The sequence below is a fragment of the Vidua chalybeata genome, chromosome 2, assembly GCF_026979565.1.
Source record: "Vidua chalybeata isolate OUT-0048 chromosome 2, bVidCha1 merged haplotype, whole genome shotgun sequence".
NCBI classification, from domain to species: domain Eukaryota; kingdom Metazoa; phylum Chordata; class Aves; order Passeriformes; family Viduidae; genus Vidua; species Vidua chalybeata.
Genome location: NC_071531.1, coordinates 75,709,481 through 75,731,777, shown reverse-complemented (window position 1 = coordinate 75,731,777; position 22,297 = coordinate 75,709,481). Strand labels below are relative to the sequence as shown.

General features: G+C 50.5%; 3 protein-coding genes and 1 long non-coding RNA gene across 5 annotated transcripts in view; 3 read left to right on the top strand and 1 right to left on the bottom strand.

Moving 5' to 3' along the window:
* The first annotated feature begins 3,591 nt into the window (after positions 1-3,591).
* On the top strand, positions 3,592-4,735 carry LOC128784067 (thyroid hormone-inducible hepatic protein-like). The gene is made up of 2 exons (XM_053935334.1): positions 3,592-4,075; positions 4,345-4,735. The coding sequence occupies exon 1, from the start codon at positions 3,656-3,658 to the stop codon at positions 4,055-4,057; it is 402 nt and encodes a 133-aa protein (XP_053791309.1). The 5' UTR covers positions 3,592-3,655; the 3' UTR covers positions 4,058-4,075; positions 4,345-4,735.
* A 10,233-nt stretch (positions 4,736-14,968) lies between these two features.
* KCTD14 (potassium channel tetramerization domain containing 14) lies at positions 14,969-19,660 on the top strand. 2 transcript variants are annotated; one of them, XM_053935232.1, is made up of 2 exons: positions 14,969-15,178; positions 17,908-19,660. In XM_053935232.1, exons 1-2 carry the CDS (start codon positions 15,119-15,121, stop codon positions 18,577-18,579), a joined length of 732 nt encoding a protein of 243 aa, XP_053791207.1. In that variant the 5' UTR covers positions 14,969-15,118; the 3' UTR covers positions 18,580-19,660. The 2 variants fall into 2 exon arrangements, with proteins under 2 accessions (XP_053791207.1, XP_053791206.1); XM_053935231.1 differs by having other exon boundaries at positions 14,969-15,187.
* On the bottom strand, positions 16,273-18,056 carry LOC128784015 (uncharacterized). The gene is made up of 3 exons (XR_008429332.1): positions 17,967-18,056; positions 16,893-17,010; positions 16,273-16,606 (listed from the first exon to the last, which is right to left on the bottom strand). It is a non-coding gene; the product is annotated as an uncharacterized LOC128784015 (long non-coding RNA).
* Positions 19,661-21,229: 1,569 nt separating the features above from the next.
* Positions 21,230-22,297, top strand: part of INTS4 (integrator complex subunit 4) — a 33,408-nt gene continuing 32,340 nt past the window's right edge. The window contains exon 1 of the mRNA XM_053935280.1: positions 21,230-21,556. Coding sequence (XP_053791255.1) covers positions 21,365-21,556 — 192 coding nt within the window. The 5' untranslated portion in view covers positions 21,230-21,364. The remainder of the gene's footprint in view (positions 21,557-22,297) is intronic.

The window sequence follows — 22,297 nt, the reverse complement described above, 5'->3', positions numbered from 1 at the left end:
CCGTCTTCTTCCTTTCCCTGTGTCCTGGCCTCTCTTTGTGTCCTGCCATGGTCCCATTGCTGCACCAAGGAGTGTGGGTGCTGCTAGCCCCGTGCAGGTGCCAGACAGAGGCTTGGCCACATCAAGGCACCTGCAGAGCTTCCTGCAGGTGCAGGCACATCTCAGGGCTCTGGGGACAGAGGGACACAGGGGATGCTTTGCCCTCCTGCTCCCCTCACTGCTTCCACTGCTGCTCATAGTGAGCATGGCAGAATGTTTGGGGGTGACAGGGCCTCAGCAGACTTCGATGGCTCCCCAGCTCTGCATCCTTGGGACTCGAATATTTCCCAGATACACTCTGGGCCTTTTGAAAACCCCAAAATTGCAACCCCACATCTCCCACATCCTGCTGGAGACACTGAAGTGAGCTGGGGATTACACTGCCAGCAGGGATGGCAGGAGCAGGAGGACAAGGACTGCTCCCTGAGCACAGCACTGCCACCACGGCGGTGCAGCATAGATGGGTCTGGGCTGAGCTGAACTGGGGCACCCAGCCCTGGTTTAGGGTCCTGGGGAGGCTGCTCAGGACCACCAGGTTTCCCAGGAGCCGCACTGATATCCTTAAGTTTCTGGTGCCCCCGACCGCCAGATTGGGGCAAGCTTAGCCCTGACCTGTGGCCCTCCTGGGGGGTCCAGCCCCAGCCCCAGCTTCAGCTCTGAGTGCAGATCGTGCCACCACAAATGTCCCCAAGGGTCTCTGTATCATCCTGGGCACATCCTCCTCTCTTATCCCTCAGTGGCACCAAGGGATGGGAGTGTGGCACGTGCTCAGCATATGGAGCTGGGAGGAGAAGGAAGAGTGGCACGGCCAGAGTGACAGCAGTTGTCCTGCCAGGTCACCATGACATGCAATGGAGCCCTGCTCTCCTGCAGGTGACTGAACTCCTGAGTGCCAATGGGAAGGGGTGAATGAATTCCTTTGTTTGCTTTGGGGTTTTGTGCAGCTTTTCCTTTTCATATGGAGCGGTCTTCATTTCTTCCCACTAGTTTTCTCTCTTTTACCCTCCCCAATTCTCTTCCCCCACCCAGCTGGGGGGAGTGACAGAGCAGCTGAGTGGGGCTGAGTTGCCAGCGGGGCTCAAATCATGATATCCACAATGAAGCTCCAGACCCAGGATAGATGTTTCCTACTCTGAGGCCACCCTGAGGGACACTATGATCTCCCTGAACCTTCGGGAAGCTCCGTGGTGGCCCAGAAGTTCCGCGGGCATGGGGCTGCCATTGTGTGCAAAGCTCTGTGCAGCACTGGGCATTCTGGAATGCCAGGAGCACCCAGAAAGGGAGAAGAGGAGCAGTGGGTTCAGGTCTGAGGGGGAGAGGGCAGGTGGCAGAATGGGCACCTGGCTGGGCTATGAGGGGACAGCGGGAGACCTGCCCACACTGAGGGTTGCAAAATGGAGGAAGGACCACATGGCCTTTCCCAAAATAGAACCAATTCCTCCAATTGCCACATACTGCAAGATAAGAAGGGACAGCAGTCCTGGCCATTGACCAGCCGTGGCAGGCGGTCGATGTCGTGGGACCCCCAAGCCAGGTCAGGTGAAAGCCTCAGGGAGTTGGGGCCAGGAGCCAGGGGTGACAATGAGGAGACATGCCCAGGTGCTTTCCTGTCCTTTCCTATGCTATCTCAATGCCACAATATGTTCAGTTTTGGGGTTCTGTGGGAGTGGGTCCACCTCCTGCTCCCTGGTGTGGCCAGGCTGCAGGCAGCTGGGCTGCTGGGGATATCACCTCCCCTACTCCTCGCCGCCATGTGCTCAGGATGTGAGCACTCCAGGGACATTCAGCAGGCTCTGCCCATGACTGCCAGCCTGAACTCGGCAGCAGACACCCGTGTGGAACATCTCACTGCGAGTGCTCTGCCGCATGGAATCCTGCATGGGTCATGAGGACATGCGACAGGGACAGAGATGGGAACAAATTCCACAAGGGGAACTGCATCCACGGGACTGAACTTTCATTGCCCACAGTGGAGCACAGATGGTGCCACCTGCACACCCATCACCCCCATCCCAGAGCTGAGGCCATGGCGGGTCAATGGCCAGGACTGCTGTCCCTTCTTATCTTGCAGTATGTGGCAATTGGAGGAATTGGGACTATTTTAGGAAAGGCCACGGGGTCCTTCCTCCCTTTTGCAACCCTCAGTGTGGGCAGGTCTCCCGCTGTCCCCTCATAGCCCAGCCAGGTGCCCCTTCTGCAACCTGCCCTCTCCCCCTCAGACCTGAACCCACTGTTCTTCTACTCCTTAATGGGGTCATCAAATCCAGAGAGGGTTTTTGGCAAGTATGCATGTCCCTAGCATGGGGAGCTGGGGTGCAACTGGAGTCTGCTGAGCCCCTGTCACCCCCAAACATTCTGCCATGCTCACTATGAGCCGCAGTGGAAGCAGTGAGGGGAGCAGGAAGGCAAAGCATCCCCTGTGTCCCTCTGTCCCCAGAGCCCTGAGATGTGCCTGCACCTGCAGGAAGCTCTGCAGGTGCCTTGATGTGGCCAAGCCTCTGTCTGGCACCTGCACGGGGCTAGCAGCACCCACACTCCTTGGTGCAGCAATGGGACCATGGCAGGACACAAAGAGAGGCCAGGACACAGGGAAAGGAAGAAGACGGGTGCCAAGGGGAGGTGGGGAAAGAAGGGGGAAAGGGTGCGTGGCAGAGCGGGCACCTGGCTGGGACACAGGGGGACAGAAGAGAGCTGCCAGCACCAAGGCTTGCAAAAGGAACCAGTTACCCCACAGCCTTTCCCCAAGTAGAACCCCTTTCCCTGATTGCCACCCGCCACAGGGACATGCAGGGTCAGGCAATGCTGGCTGCTGCCCTGGCTGTGGCTTTTGCTCTCCCAGAATTGCAACCGTGGCAGGGTACCCATGTCCATAATCCCCTGGGGGCAGCAATGGCCCTGTGCTGCTGCCACAGGAGTTAAACATCCTGGAGTCAGGTCCCTGTCCCTGTCCACATCCCTGCTGAGCTCAGGGGGAGGCTGGGGACATTGGATGTTTCTGGGCACCCAAATCTCCGAACAGCGGCAGGCTCCATTGTCCCCAGACCCCCGCTGGGACAATGTTCCAGTGAATTTCCAGTGTGTTCCAGATTCCCCTACGGGTGCTCAAGGGGTTGCTCAATGTCCCTGGCGTGTTGACGTCCTGAGCGCATGGCAGCCGGAATGAGGGGAGGTGACGGTTCCCTGCCGCCTTCCCAAACTGGGGGGCAGCAGCTGGACCCACACCCAGAGGGCCCCGGAACTGAACCTGTTGGGGGATTGAGATAATACAGGACAGGGTGGGAGAGGCCCTGGGCACCTCTCCTCTTTGCTACCCCCGCACCCAGTTCCTGGCATGGGGAGGCAGCAGGACCCCCGGCCAGCTCGGGTGAAGGCCACGGGGAGGCTGGGCCAGGAAAGATTGCACAGAGCCAGGGACACTGCATGGCCCAGCCCCGGCTGGGCTGGAGCCAAGCCCCACCCCAAGGTCATCCAGCCCAACCGGGGCTGGCACGGGAGGACAGCAGGGGAGGGACGTGCGTGCCCCAGCACTGCATAAAAAGCCCCCGCAGGGACTGGGAGCAGGTGACACTGTCAGAAGAGCCCAGAGCAGCACTGCCAGAGCAGTAGGAGAAGGGCCATGGAGCAGTACTTCTCAGCCACGCAGAAGATGGAGCAGGAGGTGATGTTCCCCAGCCTGCTCCGAGGGGTCTTCCCGCAGCAGGAGGGGGCAGCCCCAGCTGCAGAGAGCCGCACGGACCTCTACGAGCGCTACCAGCTCCTCAAGGCCATCAAGCCCATGGTGGAGAAAGGCCTGGCCTCTGTCAGTGACCAGAGCCCGACCGGTGCCGACACCGACGTGGACACATCCGCGGACAGCAACGAGGCCGAGGATGCCCAGCTCGAGGAGCGCCTGTCCCACCACCTGAATGGCCTGCAGCAGGTCCTCACCCACCTCACCAGGGACACCAACGCCCTGACCCGGAGGTACAGCCAGATCCTGGAGCAGATCAGCCCCAGCGAGGGGCAGCCCAGCTGGTGACCCTGTCCTGGCCACCAGGTAAGAGCTGGGGACATGCAGAGTCCAGGGGCAGCAAGACAATGGGTGGCCTCCCTGCTGAGAGAGGGACCCAACAGTGCAGGGCTGGGGACCTGAGGGAAGGGCCTTGAAATAGGGACTGTCCCCTCCGCTGGGGCTGGGTATCCCTCTCCATGCTGGAGGAGGGAACCCATCCCATTGCCCTGTGCAGAGACTGCAGGGCTTCAGGGTTGATGGTGCGTGTGTCCCCCTGGCATGACCCTTGGAGTTAAGGATTGCTGCTGTTGCAGGACAGGCGCTGGTGGCAGGAAGCGCAAGACGTCCCCGTCGCTGACCACTGCAAGCTCTTCCCAGTCACGCTGGCATTCCCCACTCCGTGGCAGCTGATGGGAACTCCCGGCCCTGGCACCGACACCAGAGATGGTTGTGACCACGGCAGAACCAGATGGTGCCTTATCCTCATAGGAAGAAGCATCTGGCTGTGCTGGGAAGGCTATTGGAAGAGCTGCAGGCTCAAAGCCTCCTCTTTATTCTCAAAGAGTGGCACGAATTTGGGAGTGTTATGATGTGGGCCCGACCTCCAACAGTCCCTTGAGATTGCCAAGCCCTTTTCCAGCTGGTACCTGCACTCCAAGGGCATTTCCCTCTGTTTCTGTTAATAAAAGAATCCCTGGGAAGCCAGTGTTGTCAGTGTGCTGCTTTCACTCATGGAGGGCCCCAGGGAGGGGCAGGGGGACACTGGCTATGCGGGGTGGGATCTTTCCAGGGCAATGCTGGGGAATGTGAAAGGGACAAAGAATGCCAAAGCCACGGGATTGTTTGGGTTGGAAGGGATCTTCAGAGACCACCTAGTGCAATGCCCTGCTGTGTGCTGGGCCATCTTGCACTAGACCAGGTGGTCCAGGACTGTGGCCAACCTCAGGGCCTGTGCAAACTCACTGGGCAACCTGTTCCTTTGTGTCCCCAGCCTCAGGCTGAAATACTTCTTCCTTTTGTTGACAATAGCCCCACAGAAGCTGATGCCTGATTGCTGTGCACAAAAAAGGGTGAATATGCCCAACACTCGGCCCAGTCATGCAGAAGTGAGGGACAGCAGAGCTGTAGGTCTAAGCTCCTCTGGAGAGTAGCCTCCCTGAAGACCCCAGCTCCATGTCCAGACATCCCCCAGCTTTGGGACACATTAGGGGCTCTGGAGGGGGCAGCTGAGGGCAGATCCAGAAGTGCCCTCTGGGAAAGGGTCCTGGCCAGGTTCTAGGGAGGACAAGGACAGTTCTGAGGGGTTTGGGGCAACCAGAGTCATGGGAGATGTGTCAGCAGGAGGCACATGGGCTCATTTGTAGATACATGAGGTGACATTTCCCCCCTCCTGAGCTATGGCCTGAGGTGGGCTCCCCAGACAGATGGTGAGTTGCCCAGGTTGCCTAACAGGTTGTCCAACATTTTGTCCCAACACCAGATCTGTGGCCACAGAGACCCAAGGTGCTCACTGCACCAGCACTATGAAGTCCTGGTTTTGTAGGAAAGCAACTGCCAATCAGCAAGTTCCCCAAATGAGGGCAAACACAAGTCCCTCCAGCCGGAGTCAGGATTTCAGAGCTGATCTGCTCTCCCTGTCTCTCCCCATCCTGGGCAAAGTTGCAGCCTTGTCTTATCCAGAGGAAATGGAGCATGCGGGCCATACTCGGAGAGACCTGGGCCATCCCCATTGCAATGGCACCTCTGGCTGGGGCATGATGGAGCTCTTCCTTTGGAGCTCTTCAGTCTCCATGCTGATTGCAGAGGCAGGTGTTAAACCATAAGGAATGGATGGAGACTGTTTCCTGGTGAGGAGAGGACCGTGGACGGGGATGATGTCCCTCTGGTGCTCTATCTGGCTCTTGCTCAAGGGTGGGATCTGTGTCCCCTGGAGAACATGGCTGGCTGTGCTGGTTTAGGCTGGGGTAGTGATGATTTTCTTCACCGTGGATGGTATGGCGTTGTGTGTTGGACTTTGCTGAACCTATGGTTGATAACACAGAGATTATTTGTTTGTGCTGAGCTGGTCTTGCATACACCCAAGGTCTTTGCTGCTTTCTGTACTGCCATGATTGTGAGGGTTCATGAGAACTTGGGAGGAATCACTGGTGGGATAGTTAATTCTAACTGACCCAAGAGATATTCGAGACCATATGACATCATGCTCAGTATATACTGGAGTGATGGCCTTTGTCTTCCCAGGCCAGCATTACCTGTGATGGGCCCTGCAGTCCTGCTGAACACCCACCTGCCCATGGGAAGCGGTGAATGAATTCCTTGCTTTGCTCTGTTTGCATGCATGGCTTTTGCTTTCCCTATTACATTGGTTCTGTTTCAGCCCACGTCTTTTCTCGTTCTTGCCCTTGATTCTCTCTCTGATCCTGCTGGTGGGGCACTGAGTGAGTGGCTGTGTGGGCCTTGGTGGCTGGCTGGGGTTGAACCCCGCTGGTGTCATAGGAAGGGACACCTGCAGTCACCTGCAGCGATGGCTTTGGGCTTGGGCAGCACTCAGGTGCTGGAGAGGCTCGTGGTGCCCCAGGGAAGTGTCACAGCAGGACATGGGGTGAAGCATTGACCACGGCTGTAGAACACGACCAGTGGGAGACAAAGGATGTCCCCAAAGGCCTGTGACCTGGAGCAGCTGGAAGGGCTTGCTGACGTGTTGTGGGCCGCTTTCATTCCCCCAGGACCCGTGGGTCTGTCTCTGAGAGCCGCTGTCCCTCCAGCTGGCTCTGAGCCCGGTGTGTCACAGGAACCTTCTGCCTGCTCTGATTGCAGGGATTGCATCAGGCTGCCCCAGGGATGCACCATGGCCTGACGGGACCCTGCTGCTGGCCACTGCTGCTGGCCACAGCTGGTAAGAGGTTTCTGCACTGGTCCCAGTGGAATGTTGGCAGACAGGGCAGATCAGGCATCTCTGGCGTGGCAGGGGGTGTTGGCTCTGTGCTGCCCTGGACAGGCTCCCAGGGCACCCACACTGTTGCTGGCCAGCACGGGCAAAGATCTTCTTCTTCCAGATTGTTCAAGAAAATCAGAGTGGCAGTGCTTCTTTTAAATCTGTTTAGGGACATCATATCCATGAGAGAGCAGTGACCTGGCACAGGGCTCAGTGTGAGGAAGACAAGAGATAAAGCTCAGTTTTGACCCAAAATATTGAGTGAGTAAGAAACCACAAATTCCCCTCTCTAACCAGTTTCAGACATCCTAATCACACATGCTGCCCAGCCCCAATAATGGGGGGCTGGCAGTTCCCCTCCCTTCCCCCAGGGCAGGTTCCTTGCCTGTACACCCTTGCCTTTCAATTTTTGGGGTGCTCTGGCCTTATCTGTACCCCTGGCTGCTGCCTACCATTTTCCTGGGCAGATGCTGGGGGAAAGCACCCCACAAATTCACACCCGCTCACCCTGGTCTGGCTCTGTGGTCTGGCAATTTGGCTGTGAGCCAGCAAGGTGCGCTCAGGGCAAAGGCAGTGGAGGGAAGGCATCTTTCCTGTCTGCTCAGCCCTGATGAGGCCTCACCTGGAGTGCTGTGTCCAGTTCTGGTCTTTCTGGTACAAGAGAGATAAGGACATACTAGAGAGAGTCCAGTAAAGGGTCATAAAGCTGATAGGAGAGAAGGAGTATCTTCCATATGAGGAAAGGCTGAGAGAGTCTGGTGTCCAGATTTGGAAAAAGAAGGCTGAGAAAGTTCTGATCAGTGTTTGTAAGGATGTGATGGAGGTCAAGAGGTCACTCCAGACTCTTCCTACTGGTGTTCAGTGACAGGACAGGAAAAGATTAACAGGCACAAATTGAAACACAAAATAAATCCCATCTAAACATAAGAAAACCTTAATTTTTTTTTCTAAAACTGAAGGTGCTCAAACACTGTCACAAGCTACCGAGAAAGGGGGTGAAATCTTCATTCTCAGAGTTATCCAATATCCATGGTCCCATTGTTGACCTTGCTTGAGCAGTTGTTGAAGCAGATTGTCTCCAGATGTGTCTTCCAGCCTCTCCAGCACTGACTCTGTCCCTGCCTCGTGCCCCCTTTGCTGTCAGCCCAGGAGCTGGCTGCAGGCTGCTCACAGCACCTGACCAGAAGATGCTCTGCCACGCCTGGGTGGAGGTTGGAATACTCCAAAACAGGGCTGCTTTGGGCTGGCTCCCACAGTCTCTGACTCCTGTCATTGCCCCTCCAAGGACCCTCCTTCAGACTTGGAACTTTTCATGTTTCTCCCCAGGCTGACAACTTCTGAATTTTAAAAGTACCTTTTCTAACTCTCTAGTCACTTTTAAATCCTGCTGCTGGTCACATTACTCCTTTAATAAGCAGTTTGGAACAAGCACCTTCAGACAAGTAGCACCTGTTCATTATCACCTTCTTTTAGCAGCGTTGCTCTCTAGGCCACCTGCCATAGTTGGGCTGGGTGAGACCCCCAGACCAGCACAGAAGAAAGTGAGTTTTCAGGCAAAGCACATGAGAAATTCACCTTCTCTGGATAAATCTATCACTTGTTCTCCTTCTCCACTCCTCAAAACTGCCCAGATCAAGGCAGCTTTCCCATGGTGCTGCCTGCAACCTGCCTGCCCTGGGAAAAGGGGCTGGACTTACCATCCTGGGCCTCCAGTAAGGACTGTGGTGACAGGGCAGGATTGGAAAGTTCCTGACAGACCCCAGACACCTCCTCACCACCACACTCAGAGCACAGGGATGCAGTGGGACCCCCAGCCAGCTCGGGTGAAGGCCACGGGGAGGCTCAGAAGAGATTGCACAGAGCCAGGGACATGGTGTAGCTCAGACCTATCTGGGCTGGAGCCAAGCCCCACCCCAAGGCCATCCTGCCGAACCGGGGCTGGCACGGGAGGACAGCAGGGGAGGGACGTGCCCCAGCATAAAAAGCCCCAGGCATAAAAAGCCCCCGCAGGGACTGGGAGCAGGTGACACTGTCAGAAGAGCCCAGAGCAGCACTGCCAGAGCAGTAGGAGAAGGGCCATGGAGCAGTACTTCTCAGCCACGCAGAAGATGGAGCAGGAGGTGATGTTCCCCAGCCTGCTCCGAGGGGTCTTCCCGCAGCAGGAGGGGGCAGCCCCGGCTGCAGAGAGCCACACGGACCTCTACGAGCGCTACCAGCTCCTCAAGGCCATCAAGCCCATGGTGGAGAAAGGCCTGGCCTCTGTCGGTGACCAGAGCCCAACTGGTGCGGACACCGACACAGACGCAGCCTTAGATGAGGGTGCAGACAGCAATCTGGAAGAGCGCCTGTCCCATCATGTCAATGGCTTGCAGCAAGTTCTGACAGACCTCACCAAAAACACCAAAGCCCTGACCCGGAGGTACAGCCAGATCCTGGAGCAGATCAACCTTAGTGAAGATCAGTCCAGCTCTTGAGCCTGCACTTCCCGTCTCTGAGGTAAGAGCTTGGGGACACACAGTGCCAAGGAAGAGCTGGCTGAGGGGTAACATACTTTGTCCTCATGTCCCATCAGCTGTGTGGTGTTATAATGTTTGCATCACACCCCCAAATCCCAGGAGTTCTGAGTCTGCACTTCATTGCTCAACAGAAACATCCTCCTGGATGTGTCTTTCTCAATTGCCATTGATGCAAGTTGTGTCAGCGAACAAAGGCAACTCTGTGAGCTCCACGTCCCCAAAACTCCCCAGTCTGCAGCACAGACAATGTCTTTCTGCTGCTGACACAAATGATCCCAGGAACAAAAGGGATGGGTGGTTGAAATACCATGACTGGACTCCAGGAGCTGCCAGACACTGGTGCTCCAGTTATTTCTCTTTTTTCTCTGATAGAAAATGCAACAGTCATTTTTAGGGAGAAGTTTCGCACTTTCAGGTTTCCAAATATGTAACTTTGGCACACCACCTGCAAACAGCTCAGACACTTCAGTCTTGCCCTAGCCTGAGAAGCAAACCCATTCTCCATACTGGGGGGACTTTCATCCCTGAGGCCCCCTGGGGAGACATCCCCATGATCCATCAGAAATGGGGCTCATGGCCAAGGTCACTGTAGTGAAATGGAGAGCATAGAAAAATGATAGCAACAACAGAGCACATTAACAGGGCTTTACCCTTATTTAGGAAGACATCCAGACAGGAATGAGGACATCCTGACCATGTGTGTTATTCCCACAGGGTCTGTTCTCCAAGCCCAGTGGCACTTCTTCTCCTGCGTCAAGTCCCACTGAGGAGCGTCCTTTGTGAGCAGCACAGAGCTTGGCTGTCTGCCTGCTGGGTGCTGCCTGTACCATCTGACTTCTCCCGTGGCCGATCCTGCCGGCAAGCTTCCTGCTGTGTTTCACTCCTGTCCTAGGGGGATTTCTGCAGGGCAGAAATGAAAGGTTTGTGTAGTTGCTTTGAGGAAAGCATCTGTAACTTTGAAGTGATGCTGTTTTCTGTGTGTGCCTAAACCCCTCCAAACTGTTTTCTTTGGAAATGTAAATAAAATGTAACGCCTTGTGCAGATGTGTCCTGTGTTTCCTACAAGCTGTCACTCCTGTCGAACTAGCGTCCCCCAGGACATGAGGGTGAAGGACCTTGGCCACAAAGTCCAGGCTTCAGTGCAGGGAAATGAGCTGGGTTTCTTTGGCAGGGCTTTGAGATGAATGTTCCCCCAGCTCTCTGTCTCTCCCATCTTGAAAAACCTTGGTGTAATCCTGCCATCATTCTGTGCTTGGTTCTGGATCCCAACCTTCTCCCCAGCATCCTCCCTTCCTTCCCACAACATCTCCTTCTCTCCTGGATTCCCAGCACCGTGTCCTCTCCTGTTGGAGCAACCTGTTGGAATCCTCACAAGCCCCAGCAAAACAGATGAGGCAGTTCTGCTCCTCCTTGCTTGGCCATGAGACACTCCAGAGCTGAAGACAGAGGAGGAGGTGGGGATGCTCAGCTGGAGTAGGAAGGCAGGACCTTGCTCACCTCTGATCCCTGTGAACTGTGGGGAAACCAGGGCCAAAGCCCTCACTGGGTGGGTGGACAGGAGCTGTAAGCTCTTCACAGGCAGGTTGGAGCCTTCAGCACAGGTTGGGTCCCACCTCCAAGTGACTCATTCCCTCCCAGATACACCACCCTTGGGAAGTCCTACTGAGCTGGGCACTAGAGGAAAGCATCCCCTTGCCCGTTCAGGACATTTTTAAAAAACTTCAGCTGTTGAAATAGTTCTCCTTTGGCTGAACAAACACTGGTTCTCCATCAACTTTCCACTTTAGATTACAAAACTGGAGATCTCTGAGCATCCGTGGTGAGAGGAGGACTGCCACCATGCCCTGTGCTGCAGGCTCTGGTTGTTCGTGTTGCTACAAGTGCTCTCTGAATCTCCTGTATCACAAAAGCGAGATAACATTCTTCAGGCTGAAATCAGAGACTCATCAGCTCCAAAAGCCTCCATCTAAAATGAACAGATGTTCTGCAGATGGTATGCCTGTTTCCTCCACTCACCTCCAGGCAACTCCATGCCCTGCTCATATATTCATGTTGACCCCATTAGCAGGGTCCTGATTGCTCGGCAGCAATTGAAGATCCACAGCACTGTAAAAGGAAGACAAGAGCAGGACCTTCCTGCCTTGCTTTTATTTTAGTGAAACTCTAATTGCACAGAAAATAAAAGAGAAAATTTGTTGTGCTGTTTAGCAGTGGAATGTACTGTGGCAGTTCAGATCTCAGATACAAGCCTTCAACCACGCATCCTGAGAAGGTGGGTGGAGCTGATAAATGGCTGGAAGGCACCAGTTAGGAATGCTGACAGTGTTTGCACAGCACATGGTGTTTGATTTAGGAGTGGTTCTTGAATGCTGAGTCTCCTAAACAGAGGCTGACAATTGAATATATTAAAGAAATAAATACTTTATAAATACTTTTATGGATAGTACTATTTTCCAAACTGAGGTGCAGTCACAGAATCACAGAGTGGTTTAGGTTGGAAAGGACCTTAAAGATCTCCCAGTTCCAAACTCCCCTGCCATGGGCAGGGATGTAATCTACTAGACCAGTTTCATCAAGGCCCCATCCAACCTAACCTTGAACACTTCCAGGGGTGGGGCAGCCATAACTTCTCTGGGCAACCTGTGCCAGTGCCTCATCAGTCTCTGAGTAAATGTATGTATCAGCACAGAGATATTCCAGCTCATGTTATATAAATATTTATACAATTTTTAAAAAGCACATATTTATTCCCCACAAAGTCACTGTCAAGTTATTCTTCTTTGGTATAACCAAATTTCTAAGCACTAATATGATTATTCTTATGATTCATATTGTGGTTGTTCATCCAAGGTACAGGCTAATTCTTTCATGAAAAAACAGGGAAAGGATGGTCCCTGCCTGAAAGAGCTTACAGGCTAGGAAATATCCCTTTTACATCAAATAAAAACTATGGGCAGAGGAACCAGACCAGTATATTCATCACTCTGAAGGACCAGCCGTGGTTGGTGTAGCAGTAGAAGAGAGTTGTGAGCTGGCAACTATTCTTTTTGCTAAAATGGTAAGGATTTCTGTTGTGGAATCGAATGCCATTAGCCACCCTTGATTCTGATTTGGGGAAATCTCTCAGATGAACAAGGTAAACTCATCTACTGCCTTTCACCCTGCCCGAGTGAAAAGCTTGGGTGAGCAGACAGGTGATGGTCCACCCGTCTTTCCAGCTCTGCAGCTGCAGAAGGAAAGGTTACCACCTCCAGCATTGAAGACATGGTGGATGTGAAGTCTGTCAGCTATATCCAGGATATTATCTGAAACATCTACATAAGCCAGGCCAAAGAATGGGATTTGCAACCCTTAGAGGTCCAGGACACACAGATCTTCCAGGTCTCCCTGTATTCCAGTAAGCATTAATCTTTTAAGATTTATTACAAGTCACAAAACCTGGGGTCCCAAGCAGACCTCACTGGTGCATCCAGCACTACCAGTTCTGCTGGTCTGGTAAAGGGGAAATTCAAGCATTTCTATTCAAAGCAGCAGAGATAACTCAGACAGAGGTTATCATTGAGGATCTCTGAGGATGCTTAAGAGAACCAAAAGCAAAATGTAAGATGGGTTTAATGATAGGTTTACCCAAATGCTCAAAGCTTTCAAGAGGCTGGGCCCAGCTTTGAGGGAGCCTTTCACGAGGACAGGCTTCAAGGGAAGTGAATCAATCTAAATTCTAACTGTTTTTCCCTCTGTGCCTCAAGCTCCTGCTCAGATCAATGCTGTCTTCAGAGAGGATACAGATCCAGCAAAACCGCTGGGGTATTCCGAAGCAACAAAGCTAGTGTCTATGAGCACAATGCAGAATTTGTGCAAATTATTTCCTTATATACCATGCTGTCAATTTTCATAATTAGCATCTCCCCCAGGAAATTTTTTAGGAAGCACTGTATTTGTCTGAGCTTTTTCTTTTGGTTGCTGGCAAAGGGAAGCATCTTGAAACAAAAGAGAGTAAGGCAAGGTTGGTAGAGGGGATAACACCCTTTATTAGACAAACAGAAACTGGAAAAAAAATGGAAAAAAAAAAAACAAGCAAGATGAAGCAGAATCTGACAGACATGGGAATGCCTCATGTGCCCTAAAACATGGATAGTTTTATCCATCTGTATCAGATGACCTAATAAAAGATATTGTCTCTCATAACAAACATTAAGTTACATCTCTGGACAATCATGCCCATGGCAATTTTGCCACCATAATGAAACAAAGACACAGAAGTGATGAGTGACCCGAAGACAAATTTGGAAGCAACAGTGCACTTAAAACCACCTAGAATGAAATAAAGGAGACCCTGCAGGGCTGTGGTCTGGTTCTGGAGAGGTTATTTAGGCTAGCTCTGATGTAATACTCTGTGTTTAATAAATTAACACAGACAGAGAATCATCATAAAATCACAGAATGGTTTGGATTGGGAAGAAACCTCAAAGATTATCTAGTTGCAACCCCCCCCTCCCCCCACCATGAGTAGGGACACCTTCCACTAGAACAGGTTGCTCAAAGCCCCATTTAACCAGGCCTTGAACTTTTCCAGGAATGGGACATCCACAGCTTTCTCAACCTGTGCCAGTGTCTCATCACTCTCACAGTAAAGGATGTCTTCCTTATATCTAATCTAAATCTCTCCTCTTTTATCTTCAAGCTGTTCCCCCTTGTCCTGTCACAATGTGCTCAGGCAAAAATTCACTCTCTTTTTTTTATAAGCCCCCCCTTTAAGTACTTTCAAGTTCACCTTCACTACATCCTTGTGAGTGTTTTGATTTTGTGATAGTCTTACAACCACTAAATCTGTGGTGCTGTCCACATTCTATATTTGGTGGATACAGGATATTAGAAAACAATGTCATGAAAAGATAATAATCAAATATTTATGGTCAGTTGAAGAGTTCTCAATCTCTGCTCAAGCAGAGATTCAGGTTTGGTTTTATTTACATTGCACAAATTACTCAGTGGCCAGGGATTGTATGGGTGAGGAAGAAAATGCCACCACCTTGGACAGATTGTAGACACCCTGTAGATCTGTCATCAGTGTGAGTGAAAAATGGGATCAGTGAAATTGTTTGGGATAAACTGTGCTATAAAGCAGCAGTGGAGGCATGGAGGCATTTTTGGCATGGAGGCCAAAAAGCTGTGAAAATGTTTACTGGTTTTGATACAACTAGTTGTCAAGGCAGAGGTAGACACACAGGCACACCTCATGGGGCTCATTGGAGGAACCCTGGGCCTCCCTTGGAAGGGATTATTCAGCCCTTAGTCACCACTCAAATAGCAGCACGCGAGGTGTGCTGGCAGCCAGCCCGAGTCCACCCTGCACCTTGCTGGTTGCCAGAAAACTAATGAGCAAGAGCAAATACTTCCGCTTTCAGGCTGTCCCCTCCCCTCTCCCTACACTTGCAGCTAGAACCAGGACTCTGCCTGGGACAAACTGGAACCTCCGTGGCAGCAGCTGGCTGGGAGCAGGGGAAAGGTGACCCAACAAAGAAAGACTAAGAGAAAGAGGGTTGGAGCACAGCTGGGAGCCATCCGGCGTGTGGGGTAGGACACCAGCACTGAGCAGCAGGTTTTCCCAAACAGCTGAGTCCTCAGCTCCTGAGGAAGATGAGTATTTCATCAGAGCACAAGCCCCTTGGGAAGCAGGTCACCGGCAGCCTGCATATGGTGAGTAAGGTATGTCCTCAAGGGCACAATTTCCTCATGCAGGATCGAAGCACCCCTACATGTAGCCCTAATGGGCTACATTTGAGTGGGTGTTTTTCTGCCATATGCTAATCTGAAGACACCAGGCCTTGCCAAATATATCCCTAAGAAGAAGATTCTAGTTAAAAACTAGACTGACTCTGGCCTGTTTGCACCTGTTGTGTTACAGGAGGGCCAGGTCTCTCACAGGCATGCAAGATCTGACAACAGCAAATAACCAGAGTGGTTCTTCTCCTTTGGCAAGAAATGGAATTAAATTAATATGAACTTTAATTGGTCAATTCCCTAAATAAAAGCCTGTTGTAGGTTTTGGGGTTTTGAACAAGTCTTATGAGTCTCTAATGATGCAAAACTGCCCTGTGTTGTTGACATGCAGGATAATCAGGTGGGAGCAGTAGTTTTTCTACCTATAAGGAAAATTAATGGCAGTCTCAGACAAGCAGCATGTTACTAGGCAGAAATCAGTGATGAGATTATTTTTTTTACTCTCCTCTGCCCTCAGTCTATTGCTAACCAGTTTGTCTTCTTGGCTAAAAATGAACAATCTCTTCTCCAGACCTCTCTGTATTAAGAAAACCCACTTGCACAGCATCCTATGTTGCACTTTTCAGATGTAAGTTGCAAAATGCTTCCCCATGGAAGTAACTGTTTTACAGATCAGTAAACTGGGACACAAATAGATAGAATTACTTTCCTGACTGTCACCTTGCTGACTAATTACAGAACTGGGAATCAGCTGCTGCCAGTACTTCCAGTCTGCTGGGAACCACTTTGATGCCAGGCTAAAACCATTAATCAAGATGCAAGAACATGAAGTTAGTTGGGCTACTGGATTAAGGAATAACATGGTATTCATTGTATTAGTGACAAACAGCATGAAACATCTGACCTGCCATCTGAAAAAGAAGCAAAGGCTCAAAAGCCTGAGACTCTCCTGTCAAATGGTCCCTGGTGGGGAGTGCTGTTGGTAGCTCTTGGACTAACAGCAAATCTGTTTGGACTAACAGCAAATCTCTTAGGGAGAGACTTGACACAGAAGAGAGACTTGACACAGAAACAGCTTTGGGCTGTATTTCAGTAGGTGGAAATCACAAGATAGTCTCAGACAGAATAGTGCTTGTCATCTTGACCCAAGCGTAAATGATTGCTCTTGAGTTGAAAATACCCACACTAGTGCAAAGCAGTATTCCAGCGGGGTCTTTGGCCTGAATCTCGTGTTGCTTCCCTGGCTTGCTTAGGGTGTGAGCAAGTTTCTGCTAAATCTGATTGTTTGCTCCTGTTTAAAGGGAAGGTCTCCCATTGCACCAGGCTGTCTGTTCCTAGTCCCATCCTTTTGTCAGCTCTGTGCTTGTTAAATCCTCTGTCAGCCAATCCAGCCAATCCAGCTCACTAAAATGAAAGAGAAGCAGAGTTGGCATGAGGTGAGCAAGAGAGCACATAGATAGGTACAAGAACAGGACAGGGAGAGGGCACAGGAGCCCTCCCTTCTCTTGGGGTGTGCTGTGAGATCAACTCGCGTCATCCCATGGGTCTGTACCCATGTGATCCAGCTAAGCACTTAAGTACACACTTCACTTGAGGCATGTGACCAGCAGCACTGAGGCAGCTCTTTTTGTGATCAGATCCAAGAAAATGCAGGTGAGCTCCTGGAAAATAGGATTGTTTATTGACTCACGCCTTCCCAATGGCAGGTGTGGCCCTGGCTTGGCTTGTGACTTGCATTACAGTACTGCTGGCAGGAGGAAAGGAACTGTCTTCTTTCTTTCATCCCTTTTCTTTTCATCTGCTGAGTACTACATAAAATGAACAAGTGCAAAGGGAAGCTAGTAAAATTTTTCAGAACTGAACATACAGGAAGGCCAATTTAAAAAGTCCAACTTTCCAGGTATTCAGGCCTCCTTCAATTCACACAATGGTGTTAATACAGAGGGTTAAAAAATGCAAACAAAACCACAATCTTTACATGTTTTCCCTCTTAAGTCCATGTCAGTTGCATGAAATATTTCCTTTACTTCCTAACTAAAGCTATCATACTTTTTTAGGTGCTTTGCTAAACAGCTTCTGTCCTTCACCTCCGACATTATGGATTTTTGTGTTTTCCTTCAGTGTGTGCAGCTGAACTCCCAGATGAGTGGAAGCCAATTCCACCTATTTATAAAGTTTAAAGAGCTTTAGTTTCTCCTTTGAAGAGGAACGAACATTTCAGATGATAAAAATGAAATGGCACAGCTTTGGGCTTTATCTTTGTCCCTCTGCACAAGGGGTGGGTGAGCGTTCAAGTACTGCTCTTGCTGTAGGTGGCCTACAGGGACAATGCTTGTAAGTGACTTAGAAGATCAGTGTTGGATCCTGTAGTCACTCCCAGATTTCCTAGGCAGGGTACTTCTTTTCCATCTTTCCCACCAGGAAAATGACACTTTCCTACATCCCAAAGATGAGGTGAAGACTTAGCCATTTAGAAATGTCCAAGTCTCTGCTGCTCTGGTTGCGAGAGTTGTATTAGCATTCTGCATCTGCTTTTTGCAATAAATCAGGTGGAGGTTCCCATCTGATACCCACAAAATGGGAGCTCATACTGCTCTTCACTCATTCTATCCTCCAACCACAGTCATCTGTCTTTTCCTTGACACTTCCATGTTGATAACATCAGACTGATAATGCACATGGCTTTTTGTCACTTTTTTCTTCAGTTGTCACCAATTGTGGAGTTAAATGTTGGCGGGGAGATGTACACGACAACACTGAGCACCTTGAAGAAACACCCTGGCTCCAAGCTGGCAGAGATGTTCACTGGCCAGCCCAAACTCAGGACTGACTCTGAAGGGAGGTTCTTCATCGACAGGCCAGGCACCTACTTCAAATACATCTTGGAGTACCTGCGCAGTAACCAAGTGCCCACCCAGTGCATCCAGGACGTCTACAAGGAGGCGTTGTTCTATGACATAGAACCTTTGATCAAGCAGCTTGAGGACTCCCCACAGATCTTTGGGGAGCTCGTGGCGAGGAGGCAGTTTCTGGCTCGTGTGCCCAACTACAGTGAGAACATCGAGCTGATGATCCGCATCGCGAGGGCGGAAGCGGTTGCATCCCGACAGTCCAGCGTTATTGTATGCGTGGTCAGAACCGAGGAGGACGCAGCCAGGTGTCAAGATGCCTTGAACAGTTTGGACATGGATAAAAAATCCGTGGTGAAGTTTGGCCCCTGGAAGGCTGTGCCAAGTATTTCTGATCTGCTGGACTGCATTCAAATGGATGTTGAAGCCAAAGGGTATAAAATATCCTTTCAGCCCCATGTTGCTGAAAAAGGTTTTCGTTTCAAATCTCATGACTTCTTCTACAAGTTCCTGTTCACCTGGTGGTAGCAAAGTGCCACCATTGATAGGGAACATTAGAAAGCAATCACTGGAACAAATTAACCTGGACTGTGGAGACTAAACCACGAGCTACCAGAGGGACAGGAAGAAACGCACAGGCCAATGAAAGGATCTCCTTTGGCTGTTTGCCATATCAAAGAGCACTTAAGAGCCACTTTACTTGGGCTTTAGGGGATAATTTTTTAGAGGATTTAAAAGGCTCCAGAAAAAGGACAAATTTTACTCTTCAGTGTTGGTTACTATTCATTCAGTTCAAAGTGATGGATCTGTGAATTAAGCCAACCTCACTCAGCCTAAGGGAAATGAATAATCCCAAATATGTCTCATGGACATGTAGAGTTGTTCTCTCAGTGCAAATGGGAACAGGACATATATGTGGAAATCCTGACTGAAACAGTGATATTACCACATACTTGAATTAAATTTGGTTTCTAAATGGGAAGGCAAAAGCTATTCTTCTCCCTCCTTTCTACACTAGAATCTGGGTTAAAAGGAAGGATTCAGTGTCCTATGATTGCTTCTTATTCCTCCAGCAGGCAGCCTACTCTCTACTCAATGTATTTATTACCATTATTTATTATTTGTTCTGAAGGAAAGACAGAGAACCTCAGCTATGGTCCAGGATCAACAAAAGGCAAAAACATTACTGATGTGAGGAGTTTATAATCTAAGGACACACACTCCTCTTTCAGACCACACAATCTTAATCTCTTTCTTATGACATTATTATTATTATTATTATTATTATTATTATTATTATTATGCTATTTCTAACTACATAAGCTCCTGGAAGAATTGGGAAAACCTGCCATGATTTGGTGGGAAGTAAGTGGTACTGAAGCAACAGCCTGCAAATTCGCTTTTACAGAACACAAGTTGCCTTCTACAATGTGTTTTTAAAAATCTTAGAATTTGAAAGTTTATTTTTGTACTGGAGATGGCTTGGGTTTAATCACTCTGAGAATCATAATGGCTGATTTGATAAGGATCACATTTCCTTTACTTCTTGGAAGATGGATTTCTTCCAGTCAAGGACAATAACCACAGAATCATAGAATGGTCCCTGGGATTTCAAAGAAATAAATTTTAAAATTTTTTGAATGAGGCAGAAGTGCTTTATTTATTGGCATTTTCCCTTCAAAATTCCCCGAATTCTAAAGACCTAAAGTTTTGTCCTTAGGGAACAGATTTGAACCATTCCTAATTAATCTGTGTTTCAGACGTGCTTATCCTAGCATGGACCTCCCCCCAGTGACAGCCATGAGTCACTCCAGCGACTGTGGGGCAGTTCTGCTGTAGGTGTGAAGGGACTCTGAATTCTCTCACATTCATAGCCTTGGTAAGAATGGATGCAGTCAGTGTCTGAGAGGACAAAATGTTTAGGAAATAGGCTCTTTTGATCATAACCAAGTGGTTGGTGGTGCTCAGCCTGGAAGAAGAGAGATTGAGGAGGCCTCCCAGCAGACAAACGGCTGTTTTAAAGAGATCTCTTACACTTTGTACATACTAAGGGTGAGGAAACTGGCTTAAGTCACAACAAAAGAGATGAAAATTAGATATTAGGAGAAAAAAAAATCTCAGTATAGAATAGTTAAAGCCTCACACCAACCGACCTCCTAAGTCCATAGGACTGCTGCCATGAGAAACTTGAATTGGTACACACTCAAATCCTGCGTTCAGTTTGGGGTCCCTCACTCCAAGAAGGACATTGAGGCCCTGCAGTGTCCTGGAGAAGGGCAATGGAGCCGGGGAAGGGTCTGGAGCACAAGTCTGGTGAGGAGCAGCTGAGGGAGCTGGGGGCGCTCAGCCTGGAGAAAAGGATGCTCAGGGAGGGACCTTCTCACTCCTACAACTGCCTGAAAGGAGGAAGCAGCCAGGTGAGGGACAGGACAAAAGAAATGACCTCAAGTTGTGCCAGGAAAATAATCAGGAAAAATGTATTCATTAAAGGTTGGTCAGACATTGGAACAGACTGCCCAAGAAATTGGCCGAGTCACCATCCCTGAAAGTGCTCAAAAAATGTGTGGATGTGGCACTTGGGGACAGAAATTAGTGGTGGGCTTGGCAGTGCTGGGTTAATGGTTGAACTCGATGATCATATAATTTTTTTCTGACTTTAGTGATTCTACAATTCTGATGGAAATAAATTTCCTATTTGTTTTTAATTAATTGTTTTAATTAATCATAATCAGTATATTATTTATTAGCATTGCCTTAGTCTTAAGTCACTTTTAGCCAGCACGTAGGTAAGTTTCTTTACACAAACTGCTATTGTTAGAGTTTGATTGGGAAAATCATTGAAACTTTAAGTTTTGCTAAACTAGCCCTGATATGCTTTGATGAACAAAACCTGCGAGAGAGATGTATTTCTGAAAGTGGACACAAAAATGCAGAATTTATAGACTACAAGGGTATTTTGCAGAAACCAGAAGATAACAAGAGAGTAACAAAGACTATTCAGTATGTGCTGCAAAACTCCCTACCCGGGAAAAAGATAACAAAAAGACTGAGAGATGGGGACTGATTAACGTGAGAAGCAAGAATAAATAACCAATAGAGGACAGAATACTAATTAATGAAGAGAATTATATAATAGAACTGACGAACGGTCATTTCTTCGTTTGCTAAAAAAGCACAACTAGGTGGGAAAGTCGGCTTAAAATCGAATACTAGTGAAACCCGGGCGTACTTTGTGGGGAAACCGCGGGGCAGACGGCCTGGGGCGGGGTGGGCGGGTGGCTCTGGCTGCGGGGCGGGCCGAGCCGCGGCCGCCATGTTGGGCCCGCGTCCCCATGGCAACGGGAGGCCGCCGGACCATCGAGTGCGGCCTCCGGGCGGAAAGAGAGGCCGCGCCTCGGGCCCCTCCCCGCGGCAGCTCTATGGCTCCTCTTCCGGGTTGCGCGGCAGCGTCATGGCGGCGCACCTGAAGAAGCGGGTGTATGAGGAGTTCACCAAGGTGGTCCAGGTAACACGTCCCCCCTGGGCCAGGATGGACGGCTCCGAGCTCTGCCTGGCGGCGAGAGGTGCCGGCGGGTGAAGCGGAGCTGTGGGGAAACCCGCCAGCCCAGCCCTGCGCCGAGCCTGGGAGCGCCGCCCGCTCGCCGGGCGACGGGGCTGGGGCGGCCCTTAATGGGTTGGAGAGGAGCGGGACGGGTCGGCCCCGAATTTAAGAAGGCTGGAGCTGCCGGAGGAGAGAGGTCTGAGGGAAGATGTTCCCCTCAGGGTGAAGAGGGAGAGAGGTTGTGGAGTCTCACTGGAAATACTCGAGAACAGTCCGGACGCAGTCCTGTGCAGTGTGCTCTGAGATGACCCTGCTTGAGAAGGAGGTTGGATGAGATGACCCACTGTGGTCCCTTCCAACCAGACTCGTTATGTTGATTCTTTGACCTGAGCAGAGCCGCGACTGCTGCAGGGAAGAGAAAGCATCCCCCAGGCCGCGACTGGGGAAGGAATTACAGCGAGTTTCTGGGCTGCTTCAGGCCGGTGGGAGTGGGAGAAGTTTGCCCTGGATTAGATGTTTGGTGTTGGAAGCAGCAGAATTTGACCCAGCCTAGGGTGGGGAGAGGCCGAGTTTCGCGGGGACTGGGACTACGTGGGCAGGACAGTAACAGCCACGGCGGCATGAGGATGTGTTTCTTCCTCAGATGGATGAAGGAGGGGCTAGTGACTGCCGTGGGACATGGGAGCTTCCTTAGGCCTCCCCATG

Excerpts from the sequence above, each read along its gene's own strand:
- LOC128784067 (XM_053935334.1), top strand. The coding sequence starts at position 3,656 with ATGGAGCAGTACTTCTCAGCCACGCAGAAGATGGAGCAGGAGGTGATG.
- KCTD14 (XM_053935231.1), top strand. The coding sequence starts at position 15,119 with ATGAGTATTTCATCAGAGCACAAGCCCCTTGGGAAGCAGGTCACCGGC. Across the intron at positions 15,188-17,907 it reads GCCTGCATATGGTGAGTAAG|TTGTCACCAATTGTGGAGTT; the intron begins GTATGTCCTCAA and ends TTTTTTCTTCAG.